We start from the raw sequence: 19,811 nt of genomic DNA, 5'->3' as shown, positions 1-19,811 counted from the left end.
TGTTAGGCCAGTTTACTCAGACCTCCCCTTACCCTTGATGTTTCTTACTTCTTAATAATTTCCATCTGCTGACTCCCTACTCTGCTCGTTGGCTATAAATTCCCACTTGCACATGCTGTATACAGGATTGAGCCAATCTCTCTTGCCCACTATAAAATCCCACTGCAATCTAGCTGGTGTGGCTCAGTGGCTGAGCTTCGACCTATGAACCAGGAGGTCACAGTTCCATTCTGGTCAGGGCACATGCCCGGGTTTTGGGCTCTATCCCCAGTAACGGGCGTACAGGAGGCAGCCAATCTATGATTCTCTCTCATCATTGATGTTGCTATCTCGCTCTCCCTCAACCTTCCTCTCTCAGAAATCAATAAAAACTATTTTTTTTCAATCTCACTGCAGTGGTCCCTATACCTACCTCAATGGTCCTAAATAAAGTCCGCCTTACCATCTTCAGTAAATGTCATTCAATTTTTTTTCTTTAACAATAAGTAACACAACCTAATGTAACATATCCAAAAGCTATTTAAACTCATATTTTTTAAGGAAATCAGTTCTCTTTATAAAAATTTAATTAATTCTACCATGCAATTTGCTTGTTATTTAAAAATAAATACTGCTTGAGAGTAGAATGGTGGTTGCCTGAGGAGGAGGAGAAATGGGGCGATATTCATGAAAGGGTAGAAACTTCCAGTTACAAGATGATAAGTTCTGAGACTCAGGCTATAGTTAATAAAATTGAACTGTATATTTGAAATTTACTAACAGAGTAGGTCTTAAGTGTGTGGGCGCACACACACACACACACACACACACACAAAGTAACTATATGAGGTGATGTGCTAATTAGCTTGATTGTGGTAAATATTTCACAAGGTATCTACTCCATTGAACAAAATGAACCATAAATCTTTTTAAAATAATTACATACAAAAATATATTGAGCCAGATGAATATCGCCTGAGCTCTCGGGTGGCCCAATGGAAATAGTATAGGGTTAACTTTCCCATGGTTTTCTTATTTGCTTCCTGGCAGATTTATCTAGAAGGCCAAATCTTAGGCCTCCTGTTTGAATCTCAGTCCAACCTCAGTCAACCTCAGTCAAGGTTAGTTTCAAATTATGCATGGTTCAATGGCATAGAATTAACAGGAAAGCCAATCCCCAAAACTAGCTCAAACAATGCATTAAACAATTTTTTAATATCTAAAGATTATTTATGGAGTCACACAGCCTTCCTCAAATATCTGATCTTTCCAGGCTAGCTATGTATACAATAAAATTTAGGGTTGAAGCATACTAAATATGATTGATGTCAGCACAGGATAAAAATTCCATGGCAAGGATTGAAATAAGCAAAAATGGCATAGAATTAAATAACATATGCTGCACTTTTGATTAATAATTAAATGAAATGTTCAGTTGGTTGTCCCTTGACAATATGAGGTTTATTTGACCAGACATTTTCCCCTCCGATTCAGGCTGATACAAGACCTATTGTCAACCAGTTTCCTGGCCAATGTTTTATGCTAATGAGGCCTTAGCATTATCAATGCCAGAATAAATGGGAATAAATGCTAGACAGTAAGTATAAAGAATATACAGGGTGGAGCAATAGTAGGGTTACAGTTATGAGTATGAAAAACACAAGAGTTTGTTCTTGTTATTATTTATTAATTACTGTATTACTTTCCACACAAACAACGACAAAACTACTTTTGCCCCACCCTATATAAAATTCTAAAGGCTTTTGAGTTGGAAGCAGACATCTGAGGAATCTATATGCCATCCTGAAAAGTCACAGACACACTAAAGGAAGATGTTTTGCAAATGTCCTAAGACAGTCCTAAATTATTGAGAGGGGCATCGTAAAACCACCGTCTGGCTAGAACCTGTCCCCCTCTATTTGTTAAAATATGAGTAATTGTTAAAAATAAGAGACAAAATATGAGACGGATATCAAATAATATCACTTATAAGTTGCACGTGCAACCGATTTCCTTAAAATGATGAACAAAATAGGTCCAGAGACATGGAGGCATGGACAGACTGACAAATCTCAGAGAGGAAGGGGGAGGTAGACAGAAAGAGATTAACCAAAGAACCATGTATGCATAACCAATGAACATAGACAATAGTGTGGTGAAGGCCTGGGGTGGAGAAGGGGCTGGGAGGAGGGAGGTAAAGGAGGGGGAAATTAAGGATATCTGTAATACTATCAACAATAAAATAATTTCTTTAAAAACAGGAGAAACAAATTACATGAAAATGTTATGTGATAAACTGCATTTAGAATACGTATGTTTTTAAAAAGCACAAACATCCACTAATGATGCATGTAAAATGATTTTTAAATTGGCTGAGAAGATGTATACTCATCTCATGCGAGCCATAGCCTCTGGGGAGAAAATGCAGGAGGAGGACACGAAGAGAGGGTCAAAGGGGACTTTAACTTATTTTTAATGTATTTATATCTTTAAAGTAAATACTGAAAGCAAATATGCAAAAGAAATAATGACAGGATAATTCTAGAATGTGGAAACATGATATTTGTTATGTTAGTTTTTGTTCTTTGGGATTTTATTTCTAACATCTCCATGAAGGGTATGAAAACCTTGAGGAACAGAATCTGAGAATAAAATCCCAACTAGCTTCCCAAAGCCTGTAGGCCAAGAACCCTGCAGCTAACGAATACCTCCTCCACCCAGCTATGCAAAATCACTGCCACTCACCTCAACTTGACTTAAATGCAATGCCATGGAAACTGCCTTGCATGATCTCACGTTTTCCTACAGCACGAAATGCTATAATGAGCAGTCTGCAACACAGAAAGTTCAAAAAAGACCTACATGATCACTACCACTAAAGGCCTGCAGTATCTGAAGATATAAAAAAATCATAGGTATGTATACATATAAATACAATGAACTCAAATTCTTATACATGGGGTGGTTCTAGATGATAACTGGCTGATCTACTGAGCACTTGCTATCTGTCAGTGCCTTAGCCCATTTGGTTCCTCTAACAAAATGCCTCTCACTGAGTAGCTTATAAACAACAAACATATATGCCTCACAGTTCTGGAGGCGTGAAGTCTGAGATTAGGGAGCCAGCGTAGGCTGGTTCTGATGGTTCTCTCTCCTGGGTTGTAGGCTTCCCACTGTGTCCTCACATGGGGAAGAGACTAGGGGGTTTTGTTGGGCCACTTTCATAAAGGCGCTAAGCCCTCTCATGAGGGCTCTGTCCTCATGACCTAATCAACTTAGGGGATGAGGTGACAAATTTACTTCTAGACATCAAGTTTGAGGCTGAAATGACAACTTGCTATTTAACTACCTGTGTATAAATATGATGTCATTTGTCCTCTCTCCCAAACTATGATGATTTATTTATTTTATTTTTTAATATATTTTTATTGATTTCAGAGAGGAAGGGAGAGGGGAAGAGAGATAGAAACATCAATGATAAGAGAGACTCATTGATCGGCTGCCTCCTGCACAACCCCACTGGAAATCAAGCCTGCAACCTGGGCATGTGCCCTTGACTGGAATCAAACCCAGGACCCTTCAGTCTGCAGGCCAACGCTCTATCGACTGAGCCAAACCAGCTAGGGCTATGATGATTTATTTTTAAATAAAATAAAAAATTAAAATTCTATCACATAAATAAACAAGTCAAATCATTTTAAAACTATTATGATAGCCCAAATTCTTCTTTAATAAAAATAGTATTATTTTAGCCATTTCATTTGTATCCATTTTTCTGCAAAAATCTGTGTTTTTTTTTTAATTCAGAACTGTATGCTCCTTTTACATCACTTCCCCTCTCTCTACACATCTAAATATATAAAACAATAATGATATTGGGGGTATCTACTGAACACCAAGTTTTCTGGCCAATTTGTTCATGTATTGCAAGCAGTGCTCAGAAAAATAAAACTGTAGTGTCACAACATAATTGGAAAGTCTTGTATGGCCTCTTTACATAAGATATGCCCTACATTGTAGCATCATTAATACTGAAAATAATCTCTCCTAGTTCCAGCGAAACCTATGTCAAAGTCACACTTTTGATTATCATTTATGACAAATGGCAAACTTTGTTTATACAATTAAAATTCTGTAGCAACCACAATACATTTCAGTGCTTAGCACATATATACCTGTGAAGATTGGAGGTTGTCATTGTTAATGCCTAGAAGGACATACTTCCCATGTCCTCTACCTTAGTAAGCGAGTCTCTGTAATCAAATGAACACTATGATTCTCATCATTAAAAAGTGAAGATTTTTTCAGTAAACCACAAAAAAACAGAAATATATTGTTCCCTATTAGTAAACCTTCTGAACCTTGGCAGACTTTACTCCCTAAATCCCAGCCAATTCCGCATGCCAACTAATATTGCCAAAGCTAATCTCAGGCTTTCTTTGCTCCTCGAAGCCAAGACTGTATCTGACTGCATCATCCTTCATTGTTTGCTAGCAAATGAACAAACAAACAAACGAAAAGATATCATTTGCTTGCTTGGACACTACCAATAAATAATGGTTAGAGACTCTTTAGATTGGCAATGTAGTAATTCTGCAAAACAATAAAACTGACCCAAACTATTTGAAATCCCAGTGTCTGGTCCCCTGGATTGGTATGCCTCCTCCTGGCAGAGCACCTGTGAGTGATTTTCCTCACTGGCCTCTGAAAGTTGGAGGGGAGACACTTGATCACTAAGTAGGTATAAGAGGGGGGAATGCTTGGAAGATCCTCATAATCTATCACAGTGGCCACAGTTGGAATCCTTCTTTCCTTAGCATATAGAATATTCCTGCAGAAATAAATATTCTTTTATTGAAAACTAATATTTCCTCTTGTTTATATTACAGTTGGTTGCAATTTTTACTTTAACTATTATGCATTACCTGTAAAAATGATACACAGAATAAAGAATGGGAGAGGCTCGGTCAGAGATGAACCCCTATTAATCTAATTCATTATATTCAGTAATCAAATCATTCAAAGCCAGGCAAGAGTTAGAAGAGTTAAGTGAAGAGAGACAACTGTAGGGGAAAAGCCATACCAATTCATAGTTGCTTGTTGAGTTTATGAACATAAGTTTATTACTCACAGTCATCTGAGGAAAAAACTACCTTCGTGGAACAGGAAGCATAAGCACCATTTTCCCCATTCTGAATGTTTTCACACTTCCAGCCCTTTGTTAGATCCCTGTCTCTGAAAGTCTCCCTGACTCTTGTATTCACCTGATTTCTATACTAAATGTCACATTCTCAGTCCACATTTTCTGACCTCCAATTCCACAAAAACAAATATCATCCTATTTATTTCTATAGGATGTTAAACTTAACTCAATTGTGACATCTGATATACTCTGCTATGATTATCTGTCTTTTTAATTAGATTTCATAACTCCTGAGGCCAGGGATATGGTCTCATCCATCTCTTTATTACCAACACTAAACCTCAAGTGTCTAGAATAGAGAAGAGCTCAAAAATCATCTGTCAAATCAAAGTGAGAAGAATATGTGTAACTCATCTTGTTGATGGTGGAAGCAAACATCTCCTAAGATACATCTCTGTTGTCCCACTCTCTGTAAAAATCCCTTGTCTCATCAAATAGTTATTCTTATAAAATGTAAGCACAGTAAGAACTTCATTAAATAGTAAAAATATTACATTTTTTTATTCATTTGAGTTTTCATTTTCTAAAGTTATACTTCTCTTCCTTTAACAAACTTTCTTATTGCAAGTACACTTTTATGTCTTTCACCTTTAAGGTTTTTAATGTGACATTTTGTATTTAATGTTTTAATATAACTAGGTAGTTTTCTTTGATAAAAAAAATATGCCCTGAGAAACTATGACATTTTCAGACATTCTGATGCTAATTGAAAGTTTCCAAAGTTGAATAAGCAGGAACTGCCTTTGAGAGATTCATGGCTTATTTAAAAAAGACAGACTAGTCAAAAATATTTAAAAGTTAATGTGCAAGATCTATTATATAAGTATGAAAGTACATAAGAGTAGAAAATGAAATGATTTGGGAATGATACAATTTAATGAATAAAAATAATAATAAAATACTTTATTTAATTCTTACAATGATATTTACCTCTATTATTTCTGGATGATCAATTTCCTAATTAATATGTAATATTCACTGAGCACCTACTGTGTACCAGGCATGTTCTAAATTCTTTATGTGTATAAAAGTATAGAATCCTCTCAATAGCCCTCTACACAAACAACATTATTATTCCTAACTTTACAGATGAGGAAACTGAGGCAGAGAGGGGTTAAGTATCTTCTCGATGTTACAAAGTTAGTATTGGCAGCTGGGATTCAAATTTAGCAGGCTGGCTCCAGAACCTCAGTTCCTAACCATTACATGAACTATCTCTGACATCAAATTTCTACATCTTAATCTTTTCCTATTATTTTTAATATACTCTTTTGAAAGAAATGTGACCAAACCTTAGAAACTCAAACGCTCTCTAGAATGCTATTCTTTTGTCATCCTAATGAAGTGAATTTTTGTCTACGAAGTCATATCCCCACGCTTCATGTATAAAAGGTTGCTTGTGTCTCTATCACATTTGACAGGCACAGTAAAATGGCATAGCCTTTGTGAATGCAGATTTGTTAATTGGGTAAAACAAAAAGAATGTTGTGTACAGAAAATCAACAACTGGCTTCTGTATTCTCTCGCCCTTGCTGTAGCATCATGAAACAAGTAATTTTAGTTTGCTTCATGCATAGCCTTTCTAAGATTGTTCATAAAATCTATTCAATACACTCTATCCCAAAAACCATTTAAATAAAGCATATATCAAATATAAAATAAAAATCTCAGTGAAATTAATGAAAAGAATTGCTGTATAAAAGATAACTACTTACTATGGTACTCATGAAAAAGGGACTAAGTTTGTTTATTCATTTATTTGCTCAGTAAACATCTATATAAACAGTGTATGGTGGTAAATATAGGAATTAAAAATAACAACTAAAATATGATTTATTAAAAATGTAAAATTTCGCCCAGCTGGTGTTGTTCAGTAGTTGAGCATTGAACGACCCATGAACCCAGAGGTCACAGGTTCAATTCCTGGTAAAGGCACATGCCTGGGTTGCAGGCTCAATCCTCAGTGTGGGGGCATGCATTCAATGATGTTTCTATCTTTCTATCTATTCCTCTCCCTCTCTCTCTAAAATCAATAAAAAACATATTTTTAAAAAAGATAAAATTTCTCTAGAGCAAAATCTACTATGAGTAAAGTCAAAAGTAAGAAAAATTATTTGAGACATATAGGAATGATGAAGGCAAATTTTCATGATATAAATACAAAATGTGTTTATAAATCAATAAGCAAATGTTATGGAATGCAATATAAAAGGGCAATGGTATGAATACACAATTCACAAAAAAAGAAATACAAATAAACAATATTTGAAAATATGTACATCCTCAATCTCATTCCTAATGAAAGAACTGGAAATATAAACAAGACCCCCCACTACCCTTCAAAATAAGCCAAAATATTAATTAGTTTTCCATTTCCAAAAATTAGCAAGAAAGGGGAAACGGGCACCCTAATACTTTCCTTAGGCAATTGTAAAATGCTGCAACATCTAAAGGAAATTAGCCTTTTGTCTGTTGCACAGTAGGAAGCAAATAGATATTAGATAAATGAAAAAAAAATGTACGTCCACTCTCACAGATGCTGTCCTCATACATATAATTTGATATACTTTTGTAAATGTAAGCAAATTAATTAGCAATCAAATTAATTTCTGACACTCCGATTCAGTGCTTTTTAACCAGAGCCAAAATTAGGAACTTCAATCATAGTATCATTACTTGAACAGGTTCAGTAAAGTCTTGCAGAGATCTCATCCTCATACATTATCAAGACTGAGAAAGTTTCCAGCCCCCTCCCCCTTCCCCAGGCAGAAGGAACAAGAGGGTAGACTACAAAAAGAACTGACCTACCGATAGAATCAGTTCCTGATGTCCAATATCTCAAGCCAAAGGTGAATCTTGGTCATAGAGTATGAGTGGATTGGAGGGAGTCATCCAGGTAATAAATGACAAAACCTGAACTAAGATAGGAACACAAGCTATACCTAAAAGATAGATTTGGGTGATACCAAAGATATCACTGTATGGATGTGCAGGTATGTATTGTAAAGCATCTAGGTGACAACCAGATCTTTGACTTAGAAAATCGCATGATTATGCCCCATAAAATGAACTGAAAGAAGCATTATTCACAAGTTTGTTTCTTAAACCAAAACTCCTGAGTTTGACTCCAATTTCTGTTGCATGCCAACTATGTGAGACCCTGCCCAAGTTACTTCATTTCTCTTTGTCTAGATTTCCTCAAATCTAAAATAAGAATAATAAGTGTCTACTTCATAGGGTTGACATGGGGATTAAATAAATTAATATCTTAGCGCTTAGTATCAAGTGCCCAGGACAGTGCCATGAATATAGCAAGTGTTATATGTTTGTTAGATTATCAATAGTATTAGTTTAAGGATTTGAAATATTTATCTTTGTTGAAAATTCATAATAACAACTCATGTGCCCATATTTGTCCTCAGGACCACAGACAATGAATACAATGATGACAAAGGCTGTGGTGCACTCAGGAGACTATGGCTCAGCTGGAATCTGTTCTTGCTCAGTCAGGGTAGTGAACACACATTTTGTGAAAACAGCTCTCTTTATCCATGTGCTATTGTATCTCTTATAGGCAGAATGTACCACTACTCCCCCAATAACCATTTCAGACAAATAGTATATTTAGGCTGCTCTCAATATCATGTGAATATTGTCAATCCCTCCTCATGTTTTGCCCTATCCTCTCTCAAACTCTTCCTCCTTTACTAACTATTTTATGGCAAAGTGCTCTCTCTCTTTTGACCTCATAACAATGAGAACTTATATTACTTCAGCCAGCCATTCTTTTTTTTAATTTCTTTATTGATTAAGGTATTACATATGTGTCCTTATCCCCCCATTACTCCCCCTACCCCCCACACTCATGCCCTCACCCCCCTGTTGTCTGTGTCCATTGGTTAGGCTTATATGCATGCATACATGTCTTTGGTTGATCTCTCCCCCTTACTCCCACCCTCCCCTACCTTCCCTCTGAGGTTTGACTGTCTGATCAATGCTTCTCTGTCTCTGGATCTGTTTTTGTTCATCAGTTTATGTTGTTCATTATATTCCATAAATGAGTGAGATCATGTGATATTTATCTTTCTCTGACTGGCTAATTTCACTTAGCATAATGCTCTCCAGTTCCATCCATGCTGTTGCAAATGGTAAGAATTCCTTCTTTTTTACAGCAGCATAGTATTCCATTGTGTAGATGTACCACAGTTTTCTAATCCACTCATCTACTGATGGGCACTTAGGCTGTTTGCAAATCTTAGCTATGGTGAATTGTGCTGCTATGAACATAGGGGTGCATATATCCTTTCTGATTGGTGTTTCTGGTTTCTTGGGATATATTTCTAGAAGTGGGATCACTGGGTCGAATGGGAGTTCCATATTTAGTTTTTTGAGGAAACTCCATACTGTTCTCCACAGTGTCAGCCAGCCATTCTTACATGAATCTATCTTTTTGTTTTATTCACCACATTTTCAAACTAAATGTTTTTTAAAAAATCAAACTTGAGGTGGGCAATGAGGATACAATCTTATACTGCTTTGTTACCCCTGTGGTTATTTTCTGTAGTATAATGCACAGTAGATGTCGCATAAATATGTATTCATTGGTTGAAAGATAGTAGCTTTCCTCAATGATAAAGACAGATGTAGGATGAGATTTAATTGAAGATTCCAGAATTAAAACAAATATCACTAGAGACAACTTCTAAAAGGGTTTGCCCTCTATTCAGTATAGGTTAGTTCTTATGTTCACTAGCTACAAACCTCAAGGTCATTCCTTTCTCATAGACTTCACTACCAGGTTCATAGGTTTCCTCTCCATCCTCCTCCTAGTCATCATCCTTAGAGCTTCAACATCTATGCTGGCCACTCCCCAAATATCTGGCCTCATAGTGAGTACCTTTACCTACTTAACCCTAGAAATCTTCATTCATTCTTCACTTGTTTGCTAATACATTTTTACCACACCAACTTCTTTTATTAACCTAACAATAACTTGGCAATTGTTTTACAATAATGTTTAAAAATATAATATCTAGAGTTATTCAAACTTGCTGAAACCTCTATTTGGGAACTTACTAGCTATATAATACAGAACAAGTCAGGTAACTTTCTCCATGGCATTTCTGTCCATCTTATAGCAGGTTTAATTCTGCACTATCTCTACAAGTGTGTTAGTATAGCAAACAGCCTTGGAAGATACAAAGAGTATCTCCCTCTAGGATGGAAGGCAGATCTGTTTTCTGACCAAGATAATAAAGATACTGTCTCCTTTTGTGACAAATGTTAAGCAGGTTTGCTAGCAGCCTCTTACAAGATTGGAGGATTCCTAAGTTTAGAGTTCTCAGCAATGACACAACTCCACTATATGCTGCATTCAACAGGGCCACTCTGTATCACCCCAATGGGACTTGAGGGGCAAAGGACCATGAAGCTTTTGCCAGCTGCCATGAGTAATGAGGTCATTTGTGTCTGGCTTGGGAGTCTTTTGTTTCTGCTAGCATCCATGAACGTGTGGCTGGCTAACGTCTTAGCTTGTGAGAAGGGTAGATCTCAGGCCTGTCACAGCTCGTGATGATGACTTCTTTATGCCTCAGCTTCCCCTACCTGTAGAATGGAGGGGGTGTTTAGAACCAGCCTGAGCCTTGCAGCTGGACTGTTGAACAGTATTTGGTGACTCACTGCCTCCTTGCCAAACCAAAGTTCATGTTTTCCAGCTTAGCTCTCGCTGGTGGCTCTGTGGCACTGACACCATAAATCATTCTCTCCTTCTTGAAAGTTTCCAATCCCTAGACGGCGAGTCTGAATTAAACTTGTTTTCTTCCTACATTTCTCTCTCTCTTTAAAAAAGAGATTATTCATAAAATCCATTCAATACACTCCATCCCAAACACCACTTAAATAAATGGTGGAATTTATTCCCCCAAACTGGACAGACAGCAAAGACCTGAATAAAAGCTTGATGCTAAAAAAAAAAAAAAAAGAAGAATATATAGGGTGGAGCAATAGGAGGTTTACAGTTATGAGTATGCAAAACACAAGCGTTTATTCTTGTTATTATTTATTAATTATTGTATTATTTTCCACACAAACAACGACAAACCTACTTTTGCCCCACCCTGTATAAAATTCTAAAGGCTTTTAAATTGGAAGCAGACATCTGAGGAATCTATATGCCATCCTGAAAAGTCACACACACGTGAAAGGAGAATGTTTTGCAAATGTCCTAAGACAGTCTTAAATTTCCACAAAATACTCATTAACAATACAGCAACAGGAATCCAAGTTTGTTTTTAATAGAGGAAGGAAAAAGCAGAAATCGGAATGAGGGAGTGGACGGAGTCAATGGATCTTTATCAAAAGGAGTTAAGAGTTATGAGAAACCTAGAAAATGTCGGGTCACTCAATTATGTATTAGTTATTCTCTGATGTTTAATCTTAATTAAATATTTGCAAAAAAATAACTGAAAAGAAAACAAGGGAAACGGTGGTTGTAAGCTGTGTGGCCAAATGACCACTGAAACACAGGGAGGAATGATGGAAAGAAGACAAACTTTTACCATCAACAGATCCCAGGGAATCCCAGCTCCAGCTGTCAGTGGTCTTAAGAATTTGTGATGTAGTACTTTCAACAATAAAGATTTTTAAACATTTAAAAATTGCCTGGCTGGCATGGCTCAGTGGTTGAACATCGACCTATGAACCAGGAGGTCAATGGTTTGATTCCCAGTCAGGGCAAATGCCTGGGTTGCAGGCTCTATCCCTAGTGTGGGGTGTGCAGGGGGCAACCAATCAATGATTCTCTCTCATCACTGATGTTTCTGTCTCTTTCTCCCTTCCTCTCTGAAATAAAAAATATATATATAATTTTTTTAATTTTAAAATTTTAAAAAGGAACTGGCATTAGTTACTTAACTTCACCAAACTTCAATTTACTCACTTCCCAAATGGGGTAAGACTATCCACCTTGAAGAATTATTGATGGGTTACCTCAATAAATTGTATCTATGGTAAGTATAACTATTGCAAGATCGAAACACTGAAGAATTACCTCTTCAGAAATTAATAAAAGAACTGAGGGACATTTCTAAATATTTCCCTAAAGGACATAAAAGTGTATCATGAGGTACTATATATACTCGCCAAATATAGCAAGAGAGAACTTAAACTCTGGCTTCATAAAAACTCAAGGCGCAGAAAATCCCTTCGTGTCAGACTTGCCTAACTCAGCGTTAGTCTTAGAAAACCACTTGCTTGATTTGGTGAACTCACCTGTAACAGGAAATCAAAGAGGGCCATCTTGGACCACTCGTGGTGATGCACTGCAGTACAACCCCACTCGGGTCTGGGTGCGCGGCCATGCTGCCAGCACTTCTGCTTTAGCAGCTGCTGGTAGGCTCCCCAGGTGAGCTTCACAGAAGAGTGGGTCTCGTTACTCGTTGGAGATAAAGATGGGTCCCAGAGAATAACAGGACAGGGGCGGCCATCTAGGGAATTAAAAAAAACAAACATGTTTTCAGCATGCGATTGCTGAGTGAGTGTGTCCTCGGGCAGTCACACATTTCCACAGCTTCAGGCTCTCACCTGTCAAATGCCAAAGTGTGATTAGACGATATGTTATGATCCCTTTATCTTCTGAGGCTTTAATATTTTATACCTCAATGATGCTTCCTGAGCAAAGTCTTATATAATGGAAGGTATTGTTAGACAATTAGAGAAATTTTTTTAAACAGGATACTTTAAAGATGTGGCAGAAATTGGCTACTAACCACCAATAAGAACGTCCTCTGGTTAATGTGGTTTTATTCCACATCTAAAAGTAGGCACCACAAAAAAAGGAAAGGATCCAGACACGTATAATTGTCTATTCAATGTCTGAATGGAACTGCTCTCTATTTGTAATAACAACCGTCTGATTTTCTGAGGCTGCTTTATGATGTCAGGAAGAAAAAGAATGTTCAGAAGTCGCAAATTTAAAAGTGAAATTGTATGGTTCACAACCGTCACCACAATCTCCAAAGAAAAAGAAGCAAGAGTGTGTTTTTTCTTTTTTGGTAAAAACATCAGTGCTCTTGGTAACAGATCATTTACTCACATGTAACCTCACAAAATGTATTTAAGCAAATGTCATTTCTTCAACTGCATGGGTATAGGTGATTTCTCAAAAAATCTGTCACTTGAATTGTTTTCGCCTCACTTCAGATAGTTTTAAAATTTCATTGCTAAACTGCATCAAATGACAAGCCTGACTGAAGTCACCATAAACAGTGAAGACCATGATGGGTTCCACTGGAGGACATTTCAACCTCAGAACCAATGACATCACTCCCAGGCCCCTGTTTCTGCTAAAGTCACTGAGAGAAGACATGGAGCAACTTTGCTTATCACTCAGAAATCAGAATGACGCTCATGGGGGAAAGAAACAAAAAACTAAGTCACAAAGATGTGTAGAAAAACAAAACAAAACCACTTAACTCACTCTTAACAGGCCTGGGCAATAGAAGCCTCTGAAATTATGACTGGAATGTCTAGACACATCTAAACGGGGATTTTTAAAAGCCATCTATAATAATAAAAGCATAATATGCTAATTAGACTGGACAGCCGAACAACCTTCCAGATGTCATTCTGGATGTCCTTTGGGACGAAGCCATGGCAGTGGGGGCCAAGGCAGAGTGGTTAGGGGCGATCAGGCAGGCAGTCAGGCAGGCAGGCGAGCGGTTAGGAGCCAGTGGTCCCAGATTTCGAGAGGAATGTCCGACTGCCAGTTTAGGCCCAATCCTGGGATCGGGCCTAAACTGGCAGTCGGACATCCCCCTTAGGATCCCAGATTGTGAGAGGGTGCAGGCCGGGTTGAGGGACCCCCACTCCCTCCCTCTCCCCCCATGCACCAGGCCTCTAGTTTAAAATAACCTAAGAGTTTCTCAAAGTATAACTGGTTTCCTTTTTGTTAAAGACTTTTGTTTTCCCACCTTGCTTGCCTGCTTCTTGCTGAGTTTTTATCTCTGGTCTTAAATGCAGGAATTTATCATCTTCTTTAACCACTCTTGAATTTGGGGTTACACTAACCTCAATAATTTTAGCAGTATTCACTTAATCATTCTAATCACCTGTATTCTAGTTTTGTTCAAAAAAAGAAAATCTTTATCCTCTTAGCCTTGAAATTTAGGCCAAGGCATGTGAAAAGTCCTTTAGATTGTGGAAAATATGCCACAGTTATTGACATACAATTTAAGAGGAAAAAAACAGAGAGAAAACAAACAAACAAAAAAACTTGAACCATAAATAAGGAATTTCTTTTTTAACATTACTACTCTCCTTTTTCTTTATTTTTACTTTGCTAAATGGTTTGGGGCTCCTGGGACCTAATTAACTTCTTAGATATAATATAAATCTAATTTTAAATGTATTGCTCCAACTATTATGCCAATTTAAAAATAATAATAATATATTCCAGACAAAAGCAGTCCATCATGCAGTGAGAGATACATATAAATCAGTGTAAGCAAACATGACCAGAAGACACAACATAGCTTTCAAAGACACGAATACTTCAGACTTCTAAAGATAAACATCCAGAAGCTCTATCAGTCAGGGTCTTTGGACCAAAGTGATACCCAGACAGCTCTTTGCATTCTCAGTGCTAGGAAGTATTCAAAGGGAGGTGAATACTGAAGTTTAACAACACAAGCCAACACATGAGACAGACAGGCCAGAACAGTTTCCTCGGCAATTCACTTAAGACCCTCAGAGAAATAAGGAAATGATCTACATAAACAACTTAAATAATTGACAGCCTTTCTGGGCTGTCTTTCCTTTTCTTTAGAAACATTTGTTTCTTATTTTCAAACTAATTAAAAGTAAATCTACTCATTTTAAAAAACATGGAAAAACATTAAAATGCATAGCTAAGGAAACAAAAACCATCTATAATCTCCTGCCCCAGTAGGTTCTGTTATTTGGATATTTACCTCTGGTAGTTTCCCATCCCTTTCTTTCTCACCTGAAGGACAGGTAAGAAAATTAAATTTCTGTTTTTAGATATTTAAGGAGTATAGCTTATGGTTAGAGCCCAGACTCTGGCATCCATCAGACCTTTTCAATTCTGATCACATTACTTTTTAGCCTTGTAGCAGTAGACAAGTTATACAATCTCTCCTTGCCCTTTTCTTCTGTAAAATGAGAGTAAATTATGTACCTTCCAAAAGAACTTTGTTAAGCGAATGGGGTTCACACACTTAAAATTATCAGCCTGGTACCTAACATTTTCAGATCTCAGAAAGGTTTTGCTATGATTATTATTACATATATACATTGTGCAATTACATAATTCATCAGTCTTCAACTGGCCTTTATTTGTTTACTAGAGGCCCAGTGCACAGGATTCATGCACTTGGTGGAGGGGCGTGGCCTGCGGGGATCAGCCCACTGTGGGAGCACCCCTCATCCTGGTCAGCCGAGTGGCTGTGGACCAGCCCTATGAGCGGCTCATCCCGGTCAACCGAGTGGCGCTCCCACTGTGGGAGCGCACTGACCACCAGGGGGCAGCTCCTGCATTGAGTGTCTGCCCCCTGGTGGTCAATGTGTGTCATGGCGACCAGTCGTTCCGCTGTTTGGTTGATTTGCATATTAGGTTTTTATTATATAGGATTGAGCATCTACTATATACCAAGCATCATTCTACACTTGAAATAATTAATGCATTTTTTTCTTTCATAAAACTTACATTTCCACTAGGGGAAGGAAGCAACAATTATGCATAGAAAAATAAACTATTTGGGATCATCTTTTATATACAGTTTGTTATAATTATTTCACTAAATATATCATAGACATTTCTCCCATCCAAGTACTAACCAGGCCCGACCCTGCTTAGCTTCCGAGATCAGACGAGATCGGGCGCGTTCAGGGTGGTATGGCCGTAGACCATTTCTCTTATTACAAAATATTTTTAAATAGAATCACTTTATGATACAGTGATCTAACCCAGTGGTCAATAAACTTGGTTAAAGGACAGATAGTAAATATTTGAATCTTTCAGGGCTACATGGTCTCTGTTGCAACTATTCGACTATGCAAGTGCTCAACTGTTGTAGCATGCAAGCAATGAAAGATACTATATCCGTAAATGGTCTTGGCTCTGCTCCAATAAAGCTTTATTTCCAGTGTCATAGTAATATTATTATTCTTTTTTCCCAACCATTTAAAATTGCAGAAACCATTTACCGCTTACAGGTCATACAAAAACAGACAGTAGATCTTTATCCTGTCCAGTCTACAAGTACATTGTATTTCATTTACCGCTTCTCTACTTGAGATCATCAAATCTGCTGAATGGCACATTTTCTATACGATTGTTTAAAAAGTTGTTCTCCGACTGCCAAAGGAAGGGAGCTTTTAGCTGATAGGAATACTTGATTTTCAATTAATATTCTGTTTTCCTCTTCACCCATCCATGGTCCCTCAGCAAAATATTTTGAATGTTATCACATGAAGACATTTCATCCTGCCCGGCTGGGAATCAGAGCGCCTCAGGAAAGGGGGTTTCCAGGAAGCAAGAAAAAGGCAGGGTGGGCAGCATCCTGCACGCTGAGTGGTAGGTGGCTAGGGCGCCTTTTGATTCACGGGTCTTCTTGCTCTGCATCAGCACCTATGGTCCGCGAGAATACAGCAGTAGTCAGGAGCCATGAGAACTACTGTGAGCATCCCACTTTTTAGAAAATATGGCTGTTAAAAGAATTAACTAAACTTTGCTAGGTCTGAAGTGATGACAGGAAAATAGTCTCTGAAAACAGGAAACTGGTTAAAGCAACTTTCCCCGAAATTTTTCAGAGAGGAGGAGCATTCATCTCTTCGCGTTCAAGTTTGACAAAATGATGCAGTAATGTACTCTCTAGAGAAATATTAACAGTGCAGAGATAAAATTCTAACTGTCAGCGTGGTGCGAAAGCAGGTTTTAAAAGATATGTGGGTGTTCGAGTGAATTAAAGGTGATACAGCTGTCTTTAAAAAATGAGACTGCCGGGAAAGCTGTTTCTCCCCCCGAATCTGAATATTTTCCCTGAATTCTAATGTTCTCTCAAGTTGTTCTTTACTCAAAAGCACAAAGAAGACATTCTTTCCTGAAGATAAATGTGAAAATTCACTGAGAATGAATGCTATACACAATCTCCTTTGCCTCCTGTGAAATGCCCTTCACTTTGAACACCAGCTGACTGGCTTTGTCGAACTGTAGGTGGATGCTAAGCATGTTGGGAGGACTTGTGAATGTCTGTCTGTATTTGTCACTGAGCAAAAATAAGTAACAAATAGCCTGAGCACTGAAATCAAAAGTCTTTTTCTATCACATGGGCCAAGTTCCAAGACTCCTTGTGAACAGCCCAGCTCAGAGCCTTCATTAAAAACAACTTGACAAAAGCCACGAATGGAGACAAGGGCCAGTCAAATGTGAGGCTCATCTTTGTTATAGGGAACAAAGTCTGTCGGGTTCCAGTGCAACCGTCCAGTGCGTGGCAGGAAAACCTCAACGCTGCAGCTCTCTGACTGATAAAGGCAATTGCTGATGTTGATGCAACTCTGATGATCATGTAGAGGTGTCTAGTTGTTAGCGATCCCTGAAGTACTATCCACTCTATTTTCCAGCAGTAGAATTTTGGCAATTAAAAGTACTAGACTGAAGGGAAAACGAAGGCCGGAGTTTTTGGTGCAGAGTTGTTGAATGCAAACAAGTTGTCAGTGTGAGGCCCTGGGCAAAGGGGAATGCAAGATTCTGTAACAGGCCCTAACCGGTTTGGCTCAGTGGATGGAGCGTCGGCCTGCGGACTGAAGGGTCCCGGGTTCATTTCCGGTCAAGGGCACATCTCCAGTAGGGGGTGTGCAGGGGGCAGCTGATCGATGTTTCTCTCTCATTGATGTTTCTAACTCTCTATCCCTCTCCCTTTCTCTCTGTAAAAAAAGTCAATAAAATATATTTAAAAAAAAAGATTCTGTAACAGCCAGGAGAGAGGAGGAAATGTGAAGGGTTAGGTGAAATTTTACTTCTGGTCAAGGTTTTAAATATTGTTATTTAAAAAAAGTATTTACAATTGCCCCTTAATTATCCTCAAATGGACCTATTGGTTCCTATGTGTCAGATGAAAAGAATTCAGAGTGAGGCATTCTGAAAATGGAAGCCTGGGCCTTTGAGAGTTTAGAGTTTAGTAGAAACAGATAAGAGCACATGCATATGATGATCAAATGAACTGTTTGACAGTTTGATGAGTGTTTTGAAGGCAACAAGTGAAGGACTAAAATAAAGACTGGGCTTTCGGTATGAAGCCAAGAAGTGAAGAAATGCTGTGCCCCAGAAGAGCAATGTGGTGAAATGTCACGGTTAATAAGAAGAACCTTTGCTGAAAAAGAGCTGAGAGTCTGGGGTAGAAAAAGCAGTCAGAATGTTGACTATTCTTGACTCCATCACTTGTCTCCACAGGACCTGAGCCAAGTCCTTCAGCCACCCTGACTGAGGCACAGCAAAGAAATCTGTCTGGCAGGGCTGCATGGCAACCCAGTGGAATACTGAAAATGCAGCACTGTCCAATATTAACAAGAGCCACATCTACGTTCAGGTTTCATGACATAAAAAAGGGGTAGGTGGTAAGGAGGCAGAATTCCACAGATTTTACACGGATAGATTCTACACAGCCAGCCAAGTTCTGAATATAGGGACCTGTTTCAATCACACAGAACTACATTTCTGGGTGATTTAGATAGAATACCTTTTGTCAAAACACAAACAAACTATATTTACTTATCAAATTGTTTCTCGCTTCTTGATTTGTTTTCTCTAGGTTGGACTGGGATAAAATAATCTCCATATTTCCGCAAGAGTTAGCTAAGGAAGTGGGCAGGGAGAATGTCTTGTGACTTCCTCCATTGCAAACTACTTGAAGAATCTAAATCATCAGTTCTAATTTAAAAACAGTGTCCTCTTTTGCTCTGAACCTTTGACTAATGACAGGAACTTCTGCTTTCTAGGTCTGCCCTGGGCTTCCGCTGTGTAAATGGAAACTCCTATCTCAATATTCCACTTAAAAACAAACAGGAATCAAACTTGACTGCAGAGGGTGGTGATGATGTGGTCATTGTGCCAGGCTCCACAAACGATCACATTTTGGGAACAAAGTCTTGGTCACTTCAGGGTGACCCAGTCCGAGGCAATTCAGTGTTTATTAATGTAGATAAAGGGACCATGAATTCCTAACCAGAGTGACCTTCATACAGTGCAAAGCTCATTACATCACTACTCTTCTTTAAAAGCCTTCAATAATTCTCCATTATCAGCAAGATAATGTCTATGTCCTGACATGACATAAAACCCGCCCACTTTCCACAGCTTTATCTTACCTCATCCTCACCCACAACCCCCCACAACCCTAATCTCCTTTTTACAGAACTATTTGCAGTTTCCTAAGCACACTCTGCCTTCACAAGTTTTTTACACGTCTGTTTTTTTTACCCTTTATACACCCACCCTCTCTCACTCCACCTACAGTGACTTTTAAGAACCAGTTCTGACATTACCTCTTCTAGAAGGTTTACATCCCTCACTTACCCTGTGCACATGCGCGTGTGCACTTACACACACACACAC

At 38.1% G+C, this 19,811-nt stretch overlaps 1 protein-coding gene across 5 annotated transcripts in view; it reads right to left on the bottom strand.

Moving 5' to 3' along the window:
• Positions 1 to 19,811, bottom strand: part of FAM198B (family with sequence similarity 198 member B) — a 47,681-nt gene that overhangs the window by 13,834 nt on the left and 14,036 nt on the right. For all 5 annotated transcript variants that reach the window (XM_023755428.1, XM_023755417.1, XM_006081859.3 and 2 more), the window contains one exon: positions 12,452 to 12,666. In XM_023755428.1, the coding sequence (XP_023611196.1) occupies positions 12,452 to 12,666 (215 nt within the window). The remainder of the gene's footprint in view (positions 1 to 12,451; positions 12,667 to 19,811) is intronic.

Source organism: Myotis lucifugus, unplaced genomic scaffold (assembly GCF_000147115.1).
Source record: "Myotis lucifugus unplaced genomic scaffold, Myoluc2.0 scaffold_1, whole genome shotgun sequence".
Classification (NCBI taxonomy): domain Eukaryota; kingdom Metazoa; phylum Chordata; class Mammalia; order Chiroptera; family Vespertilionidae; genus Myotis; species Myotis lucifugus.
This window is presented reverse-complemented; position numbering and strand designations above follow the sequence as displayed.